General features: G+C 44.6%; 1 protein-coding gene across 6 annotated transcripts; it reads right to left on the reverse strand.

Annotated features, from left to right (window-relative positions):
- Positions 1–229: 229 nt before the first annotated feature.
- Positions 230–5,039, reverse strand: PDP2 (pyruvate dehydrogenase phosphatase catalytic subunit 2). 6 transcript variants are annotated; one of them, XM_064386976.1, is made up of 3 exons: positions 4,769–4,786; positions 3,964–4,055; positions 230–2,328 (listed from the first exon to the last, which is right to left on the reverse strand). In XM_064386976.1, exon 3 carries the CDS (start codon positions 2,271–2,273, stop codon positions 669–671), a length of 1,605 nt encoding a protein of 534 aa, XP_064243046.1. In that variant the 5' UTR covers positions 2,274–2,328; positions 3,964–4,055; positions 4,769–4,786; the 3' UTR covers positions 230–668. The 6 variants fall into 6 exon arrangements, with proteins under 6 accessions (XP_064243046.1, XP_064243047.1, XP_064243048.1 ...); XM_064386977.1 differs by lacking the exon at positions 4,769–4,786 and adding an exon at positions 4,728–4,744; XM_064386978.1 differs by lacking the exons at positions 3,964–4,055; positions 4,769–4,786 and adding an exon at positions 4,887–5,039.
- Between the last annotated feature and the right edge of the window lie 5,336 nt (positions 5,040–10,375).

Below are 10,375 nucleotides of genomic sequence, written 5' to 3' on the forward strand. Positions count from 1 at the left end.
GTGAAGGCCCTCATGTGTTTGAACTCTAAGCTGTCACACAAGTCCACACAGAGCTAAGAGAATATGAATTCCCACTTGATAAGAATTGCACAAGAAGATACAATTTTTCCCTTGCTTAAGGAAAAGAATCAGGAAAGACATCTGACAATCCCAGGGCTCTTTGAACAGCCTTCTTTCATGTTATTTTATAAATATGGGACAATTTGTTAAAATATCTGACACATCCAAAAAAGGTTTGGTAGTTAATTTATTTAATTCAGTTACAGTGCTTTGACAGGATGCTACTCACTCTCCACAAGAGCAGAGCCTGACACTCCATGCAGCTACACCTATTATCCATCTCTTTTAAACTGTACCAGTCTCAGTGAAATTTGCCTTGTTTGTTCATTGGAAAGTTTCACCAGAGATTCTCATGGAATCAGAACTGGTCCACAATCTTTAGTTCAATCACATTTCAGTGAGGTTTTATGAAAACATTTTTCTTCAGTGTATACAAACCTGGAAACCCAGGGAAATGCCACCTTTTAGAAAGTTATTTTCAAAGCCAGTAAGTAACAAAAAGATTAAGGAACTTGCAGGCACTGGTAGCAGCTGGACTACCAGAAAGTGAGAGGAATGGTTCAGGATCGAAGCTCCCTAGTGGAACTGAACTGCAGCAGTGCAAGGCTCTACTCGTGGCTCCTGTAGTAATCTTCAATAGTTTCTGAGTTGAAGTGCACCACGGTGACGGTGATGTCGTCCCTGTACATCCTGGCCAGGTCCTCGGGCAGGGCCAGCATGGCAGCCAGCTTCTCCGGGTCCACCTCGCCATACTCGTTGCTGCCGATGGCGTGCCGGATCAGATGGGTGGCGGTGTTCTGGTCCAGGGAGGCCAGCCCTTTGCTCTTCCTCTGCAGCAACAAGTTGTGCATGTAACCCAAATTAACTGGTTTCTTAAAAGTCAGTGGTGGTTTCTGCATGTTGAGCTCTGTAAGGTGTCCAGCAACAAGTTTTACAACCTTCTCATTACTCAGCATTTCCCACAGCCCATCTGAAGCAATAACGAGAAACTTATCCTTGCTTCTTAACTTGTGGTATGTGACTTCAGGCTCTGCAGTTAAATAAGGGGGGGTATGGTAGTTTGGAGGAACATATTGATAAATGTTTAGAGCCTCCACATCACAGCTGTTCTCGAGAATGCTGTGTTGCAATTCTTTACTCCATTTTAATTGCACATCTCCAAAAGCTCTGGAGGGCATGAGAATCCCCAGTAATCTGTCATTCACAAATAGAGTTTTCTCCTCAGATCTAGGATGTTCTCGCTTCAATCTTCTAATTTCAAATTCATCATATGCATTGTGGTCTCGGGTTAGAGGGAGAGTAGACCATGTTCCATCTTCTTCACGGACCCCTAAAACGGCTCTGCAATCGCCAGTGTTTGCCACATGTAGATGAACACCATCAATGTGAGCCACACAGGCTGTTGCACCAGAAAAAGCTACTTGCAGGGCAATATTTCTCATCAACTCATTCTCCTGAGGAGCCTGAACTTCCAGGGATATGTCTGAGTCTAACCTTTTGAATGCGCAAATCATGGCTTCTTCCAAACTAAACCCCAGCTCAGTATCCAGGTCCAGCAAGTGCTGCCAGTAAACCCGGAGGTTCTCGAAGTACTGCGAGGTGATCTCCTGGTACTCCACATCGTTGGGATGCCTGTGCCACTGCAGGATGGGCCGCACTGGTTTCATGGCCTCCACGGCCAGCTCGATCTCCTCCAGGCTCTGGCGGGGCATGAGGGACACGGCGATGTAGTGCAGCAGCCTCTCGCTCACGGCCTGGGCGCAGGCGGCGCCCGCGTGCCCATCGAACACCCCGAACATCATCCCCGCCGTCTGCAGGCATGTGGCCGCGCTCCGCCGGTCCTCTATGGGGCTGTTGGAGGCCAGCTGGTTGCTTTCAAACCTCAGCACGGAATTGGCGTTCTTGCCGTTCAAATCCAGTGTTCGGTGGGATAGCTCGCCTGCTCTGAGTATGTCGTTGATTTGTGCCGGAGACAACTGGAAAGAAAAATGTTCTTCTTCGGTGGAAGTGTGCCGGAATGCTTTGGGAAAGGAGAAAGTTCTGTCTAAGCTGCAGCTCCCAGCAGGGTAGGGACATGTTTTGGAGAAAATGAGCTTCCATTTGACCTTGTTTCTATTTGGGATACAGATGGAGTACCAACGTCCTTTTCCTTGTAAAATAATGCTGCTTCTGGCTGAGCTTAAAATCCAAGATGATACAGTTCTTGACATCATAAGTCACTCCAAAAATGGAGCCCCTTCCTTCAGTAACACGGAATGTCCTTACAGCCTGGAATACAAATGGAGGAAAGGGAAAATAATTACAAAGTTCATAAGAAGCTTTCCATATAGTAGTTCAAAAGCATATCTAGAATTCCCAGAAACATTCAGCACTTCTTTCCAAAAGAGACTGCTATGGATAAAGGCATCTTAAATGTGATACAATTTCCATCACTTAATTACAACCAAGGATATGACTGCTCCTTTTAACTCATCAGAAAAGATAATTTTTATTTTCCAGACAGTTGTTTTTTTTTTCCTCATTGTGGCAAGAATAAGAAGAAATTGCAACATTACAAGAAACATTATTGCAAACTGCACAACGAAAAGCCTCCTCTAACAAGACACAGAACAAACAGATCCAACGAGCTTGAAAATTGGGATTTAAAGTGACAATTATTGCACAACTCTCAAAAAAGCTTGCTAGAGTACAACTCTATTAATAGACTCAAAACTTCAAACCCAAGAGAAGATAAGTACTTAAACCCTGTGGAAAGACTGAGAGATGTGGCCAGTTAATGATTTATGTGAATTACCATGATCCTCACAGCTAGAACAAGCCAGTCTACCTTTCCAATTCTGTTACAGCTTATAAGCTCAGCTGTTCTTTTTTTACCTTCAAGGTCTTAACCAACCCTCGGGCAGGCAGGATCTTTTACACAGTTGAAGGCAAATTTTACTGCTGGTTAATTAATGCTTTTTTTACAGCATTGTGCACTCTGGTGCAGTGAAAGGTATAAGACATTGACAACTTTTACAGGTTCACAATTTGGCTTGTTCATTTGGAGGGCAATTAGAACAAGATCTCTGCTGCCAACAGCAAGCACTTCAGTAGCTGAAGCTCTTCAGTTGTCATGGGGGAGGTCCTCTACATTGTCTCCTGCTTTCAATAATATCCAGCTGTGGGACAGTGCTAAGTACAACCAGATGTTTACTCACAACAGAATTTTGCCCCATGGATTTAAAAAAACGCATTGTATGGCAGCACTGCAGGTACAATTACTCCCAAAAGATCCCACTAGCAGCCATTGAGAACAAGAGAGTTCTTAGTGAGCTCTCAAACACTTTGAGGTGGCCTGTGAAACCACTTGCTCAGGCTAAAGACACTACATGCTGCCACAACACCAGTTTTTTAGCAGCACGCTTCACGAGAAATAGCATGAAACCAGCCAGATCAGATGAGTGGAAATGTTTCCAAGAAATCAGCAGGAAGTAAAAGTCACCTTGGGCTATTCTAAACAGAAGGCCTACTGATATAACCCAAGAACTGCTGAAATCCTGTTCGGACCCCAAAGCAATGTGTCACAAAACATTTCTGAGGTGTGCTACCCATATTTAACGCAGAAAAGAGAAGACAAGCATTCCAACAGACCCCACCACCATGATTCTGGCGACCTGGTGAGAAAAGGCAAAGACACAGCATAATTTCACTGCTGATGTCAGGAGAGGAGATGGAAAAGGCAGTGCCAGTTCCCTGTCCAAAGCTTGCCTGCAGTCTCCTGGGACACTGCATCTCCCAACACACAGAATGCCTTCTGTTGTCCTAAAGAATGTAAGCAAAATAATAGGAGGACAGCTGACACTACCAAGTCCAGCAACAGCTAAACCCAAAAAGCACCTACAGCACAAGACAAAGTTTGCCAACCTTTTTCGATCCATTCACCGTTCTGTTTTTCCTTCATTCTCTTCCTGCCCCTCTCCGCCACGTGAGATTGAAAGAAGGGTGACTTTCACATACTTGATCAAAAACCGGATTGAAACAGTGTTTAAAGAAACGTCCCCCGCTCAGCCCAGCTGGCTGTCAGTGCGAGGCGGCGTGGTTTTCCGCCCAGCAGCACTCACTAACACCGCTTAGCCCTGCTCCTGCCTAAGGGCAGGCAGCGCTGACGAGCCCCGGAGCTCCCGTGTGCCAGCCCTGCTCACTGCGCTCCCTCCTCGGGGTCCTCCCCAGACGCTGCTGCCCAGGACGCCCCCGGAAGCGGTGCTAATTAAAGCGGTGTGCTAAAGACCATTATGTAAGAGACAATTATTACATAAACTGGCTCCCCCTCCAGCGCGGCACTGCCTCCCGGGGACGCGGTGTCCCAGCGGGGCCCGGGCACGGCCCGCAGCTGCCGGACCGCACAGCGCAGCAGCGCCCGCTCTTCCCAGTGAAATAACAGACACCCGTTACGTTCGGATTGTCAGCCCCTCTGAGATCCCCACATTCCCCTCACGCACCCTCCTGACACTGCCCACACCCACCCTTCATCCCACACACATCCGGCACACACCGGCCCCTGCCGCGCCGCCCCAGCCCCACACACCGACACACAGCACCCCACAGCCCTGTCCCGCACACACCGCCCGTGGCCGGCACCCCCCTCCGCTCCCACCCTGCACACAGCCCGGCCCCGCACACACACCCACCCCACACCGCCGCCACAGCCCGTGCCCCGCACAACTCCCACCTCCGCGCTTCCGCACAGCCCTCGCGCCAGGCCCGGCTCCACTCGCTGCACCCCGGCACGGCTGTCCCGGCGGCGGCCGCTCTCTGCCCGCCCCGTCCCCCGCCCCCGGCGCACCCACCGGCCGAGCAGCCGCCAGTCGAGCCCGCCAGCCCCGCGCTGCCCCCGGCAGGGCTGAGGGACGGCGCTGACCGACAGCGGCACCGCCCAACCCGCCCTGCCTGGGTTCCCGTCAGGACACGGCGGGGCGGGCGCGGCCCCGCCCCTCCGCCATGTTGTGCGCGGCCGCGGGGGCTAAGGGGCCCCGGCCGCCCTCGCTGCCGGCACCGCCCCGCTGAGGGAGCGCCCTGGGCAGCCCTGGAACGCCAGCGAAAAGGAAGCGGGTGACACGTGTTAGGAAGAAAAAGCACCAGCAGGGGTTTCTTCCTCATTAATAACGTTCAAAACCACGCTGTTTCCTTGAGGGAGGACCCCTCGGCTTTTCGGGTGTTTTTCCAGTAGGGCTCCACACCCTGCAGCGCTGAAGACTGATGAGGCTCAAAATCGCAAAGCTGTTTCGTAATTAACTTGCCATATAAATTATGGAGAACAAAAGGGCTCATTTTGCTGAGTCCAAGGTTTTTTGGTTTCATATGACTGCTTGCCTCGGTTAACATTTCCACTGAGCGGTGAGGAGGGGAAGGAATGGGCCCAAAGTGCAGGGAGGTTAATCAATAGTTACTGATGTTAACGCAGTGGTTACTAAATAGTCCCTGCTTTAAAACCTCTAACAGTCATTTTTTTGCAAAGACAGAGGCTAGCAAGTCACAAGAGGCTTTGATACTATCAGTGCATTTTTCAATTTGCCTGGAGGATTTTTTTAGTTGAATAATGTGCAAGTATCCCAGATGAGATGACTGAGCTTTCACCTGTTTCTTGTTTTTTATTAAAACAATGAAACAATAGTTTCATATTGCATGGAGGAGCATGCAAAAAAATAGGTTATCTTAACAAAAATTTTCAGAACAATAGTTTAGCACATGCTAAAATAAAAACTACCCTAAGTTTGACGTAATTATTTTATCTGCCTGACAAATCTGAGCTGGAAGAGGACACCCAGAGCGGCCCTTACCTGCATTTCTCTGCTCTGTCCAGTGCTCAGATACAGCAACAGCAGCTTCGGGATCTCCCCAGGGAATGGAGCTCCTGGAGCCTTTGGGCACTGCTCCAGGGATGCACAGGCTGGGATTGCTGGGGTGTCTGTGCAGGCACAGGAGCTGGACTCAGTCACCCTTGTGGGTCCCTTCCAACTCAGGATACTCCACGATTTAATGATTCTTCCTTCTGCCCTACCAATTTTCAGCTTTTGTACCATGTACAAAACTGATAAAGCCTGACACAGCAGCCTGAAAACAAGCCTGACTGCTCTGAGTTTCCTGTACTCCCACCGTGGTTAAATGCTTCTCTTCAGCTGAAAACTGTAACTTATTGCTCACATATTCATGCAGTAATTTCATAAATTCATATGCATAAGCTGAAGTGATTTAGGAACCATGTAAATGAAAGTGAAACAATTAACAGTCCTGCAGGACATGTCCCTTTCACTCCACGCTTTCTAAACACAAGAAGGAATACCATATTGAAGGTACTTGACATGGCTGGATATCAACTTGAATTGAGATTTAGATTCTGCTTTGGAGTATTTGATTATGCTGATGAACTAAAGTGATATATAATTAAAGGAAAAAATTAGTAGAAAAGCTACTCTCTGATTCCATCTGAGGAGAAAAATTGTGTTGCTCAGGCTTGCAGTGTTTTTGCCTTTAGGAATATCAAATAAAAATGGCAAATTTCTGTAGCAACGGTGCTTGGTTGCCATAGTGCTCTATGCTCTTAATGTGCATTGAAAAAAAAATTAGAACTCTAGTTTCTTTAAATAAAACTCAGATTTGGTTTTGGCTTCCCTGATTATAGGTGAGCAAAGTTTAGTCCTGTGCCAGAAGAAAATCCTTACCTGTATTTATAAGAAAATTAGTCTAATTCCAGGTATTGTATTAAGGTGCAGCTATATGTTAAAATATAGCAGATCCTATATTTAAACTTTTTTTTCAAGGAACAGTCTTATCTGCTGACTTGTACAGTCAGCAACTCTGTTTTTTCTGTGGAAATGCAGTCTTGAACTCATTTCTATGTTCTTGTTTAGGCTAGACTGCACTATTTGGGGTTTCCTTCTTTCTTTCCCATAGAATGTTATTTTTCCCCCTGCTTGTTCGTTTGAACAACTGGCTGTGGCTACTTTGATGCAATTTGAACATCTTCTGCTTCCAGAGGCTGCAAACAGCTGCTCCTCATCCACACTGCCTTCACAGCAGCATCTAGCACGGATTACTTTCCATGACCTCACTGATACTCATGAGAAGTCTGTGACTCCTGATGCTTTGTAAACATTTCTTGTTATGGGGACACACAAAGATCAGAAATACCAAATAAGCCAGATATACCTAAGAAAGCAAGTTAAAATGGGTTTAATATTTCTAATAAATAGCTAATCATTTTGTCAAAAAGCTGACCAGCAGCAAAAAAGTTTGAATCAAAAAAAAAAAAAACCAAACAAAACCAAAAAACCTCCCCCCAAACTAGTAAACTACTATTAAAAGTAGTTTCCTAGTTTTCAGAATTTTTTCTGCAATGAAGAGACTCAGCCTAGTGATACAGATTAGAAAACAGCAATAGATCCAAACCCTTTGGAAATTTCTGAACACGCAAAGGAAGGTGGATCCTTTGTTCAAACTGTCTCTCTGGCCCATCTCAGGGAACACAGACTGACTTTTGTGCTTTTTGCACAAAAAGCTCTATAGTCTAATAACCAGCTTTTGGAAAGGAAACAGCACCAGCCCACAAAACACCTTCATGCTGAGCACGTTTAAGAATGAACCCTGTTTGCTGGCTCTATCTTGCCCTTTGAATAATGATATGTCATCTGCTGTATATGACATTTTGGATTTTCACAAAAGGCAAACTGGCACCACAGATGCAGAAATCTCTTATTATAACCACACAAAACCTACAAACAAACGGAGAAATGAAGGTGGCTCTAGGTTTGTTAGAGCAACTGCACTTTTTAGTTTGGTTGCAGCTATTTCCTGTCTGATCTTCCTAAGTAATCTAAACCAAACACTCAAATGCTAGGAAAGAAGACAAGCTGCAAGAAACATCATTGAACAGAGGTAAACACCATGAACAATTGTAGGAAAGGTGCCATTCCAGCTCTCAAGCTTCACTTAGCCTCTCCTGTTGCCGCAGAGGCTCAGCAGTGTCTGGAGGTGCAGGGGTTAATCTGAAGACCCAGTTTAAGTCAATGTAATTGCACTGGTGCAAAGGTCTTCCCAGTTGCTGCAATGGGATCTGAACGCCACATGGATCATTTTTATTGGATGTTGCTTAAAATGGTTTTAGTTAAACAAACAAATGTTCATTAAGGTTCTGTGCCACTGTAAAAGTAAATTTACATTTCTTGGGGTCAGTTTTCAAATTCAAGAGAGGCTTGTGTCTTGGGAAGAAAGGCTCACGTGTAATAAAGTGATTATATTCCTTTCCTCTCTCTCCTCCTTCCACCTTCTCCTCCTCCAACAAACTGAGTGAGCTGGCTCCTAAATTTTATTTAACATTCCACTCTGTTGATATGAAATTAAATGATTTGCATTATTATATTGCTGTTCACAACCTAGAGTAAGATGCTGAAATTTTACTAAATTTCAAATGCAGTGCAGGTAGCAGCATAAATGGAACACCAGGGGATTGAAAGTTCCCTGCCTTACAGCTGTGCAAGTTGGAAATAGTTCTGTGCAATCAGTCAGGTTCCATCCTCTGCTGTGCTTTCCTCAGGGTTAGTGAGAAAAAGCGTAAGACCCCTGCTCTCCCAGGCGGAGCAGAGACAGTCCTTTGATGCTCGGTGCTGTTACTAGATGGTCACTTCTGCATGCAGAGGAATTCAGAGAGGAAATCAGGTACACTCAGGTATAAGATAAGACTCCATTTTCTTCAGGCTTATCTCTGTTTTTCCTTGAAATGCTCACTTTTTTATCTTTCTGAACTTTGAACTCTGCCAAAAGCACCATCCGGTGTTGAGGTACCTTGCAAAAACTTTCCCCAAGTCTTGTATTTGGATTAATTTACCCTCATAATGAAACATGCCATTATAAATCTGCTATACCATATCTGATATATCATACATATATCATATGTATGATGGAAACTGCCTAAAAATCTTTCTGCTGCAAGAGATTGGGGAAAAAGCCCAAAGTTGTAACAACAGCTATTAAAGTTTAAAAGCAGAAGTTAAGAGAGTGTGCATCTCACCAAGCAGAGGATCTCTGTGTTCAGCAATGAAATGAGAAACAAAAAATTGTAGCTGGTTTACGGAGCTTCTTTGGTCAGACTGATTTTTGTCTGAGGAAGGAGTTTCAAAGACTATGTATACAGAGCCAGCAAGGGGTTTTCAATGACAATCACTCATATCTTTACAAACTATTATTGTTAGTGTTAAATTCTCTCATCTGTTGTATTTTGATTGAATGGGCCTTAACAATTGTTTTAAGCATTGTGGCAAGAAAGGGAAGGAAAGCCACTAGATGGCATTTTAAATCCAGTTTTTACCACTGTGCAAGTTCAATTGCTGTCCTAAACGTGAGGAGGCCTCTGTTCCCTCAGTCAGGATAGTTGCAATCCCAGGAGAAGGTAAGTGAACTCTTACTGGAATAATTACAGTCAACTCCCATTTTTCCTTCAACACAACGATTTAGTAAAAGGTAAGGATACCTTCTGTTTTAGAATTGTTCAGTCTCAAAATAAATGAAGTGCATTAAATAGATGCTTATCCAATACAATATTTGTGGCTTTTATTGGATGATCAGGGTCTCAAGAAACAACAAAGGATATAAAAATCTTTTATATTTTACTTCCCTGTGGTAAAAAATGGATCATGTTCTTGCATCCAACAATGGGGGAAAAAACCCCCACAACATAAACAACCAAAAAATCCTGTAAGCAAAAATCAAATTTATTTCTGCAGGAAGGTACAGTTCAGCTTCTCCCTGGAACTGAACCTTGGGGCAATGCCGCATTTAAAGCTCTTTGCAATGGCTGAGCTTTTACAATAACTGTGTAAGCTAAACATTATCCTTCTGCTGTTCATGCATAAACCACCTTCAAAGAAGCTTAAGTACTGTGTGCAAGGTCACAGCAGACATATAAATAAACTTTATTTTAGATTGAGGTGTTGGAACAGGTGAAAACTGGGCAAAGTTTCAGCCCTCTTTACCTCCTGTGAGAGACAGGGAGCAGAAACCTCTGCCTAAAAGGAGAGGAAAACATTGAAAATGCTGATCTTGACCTGCTCTGTGAACTGATAATATTAATGCAGCAGTGCTGGAACAGCTTGATTATGGTACATATGGTAAATAATATTGGTTATATTTTAATCAGAAAAGTATTTTAAATTTGCCCCAATAAATTTTTTTTTGCTATCAAAATGTAAGGCGTTTTGAAAGACGTTTTACATTTTAGAATGCATCTCTTAATGCAAATTTTAACAGCAACATAAGACTAATGGTAATAATTTAATTCTGGGCA

This window comes from Passer domesticus, chromosome 12 (genome assembly GCF_036417665.1).
Source record: "Passer domesticus isolate bPasDom1 chromosome 12, bPasDom1.hap1, whole genome shotgun sequence".
In the NCBI taxonomy this organism is placed as follows: domain Eukaryota; kingdom Metazoa; phylum Chordata; class Aves; order Passeriformes; family Passeridae; genus Passer; species Passer domesticus.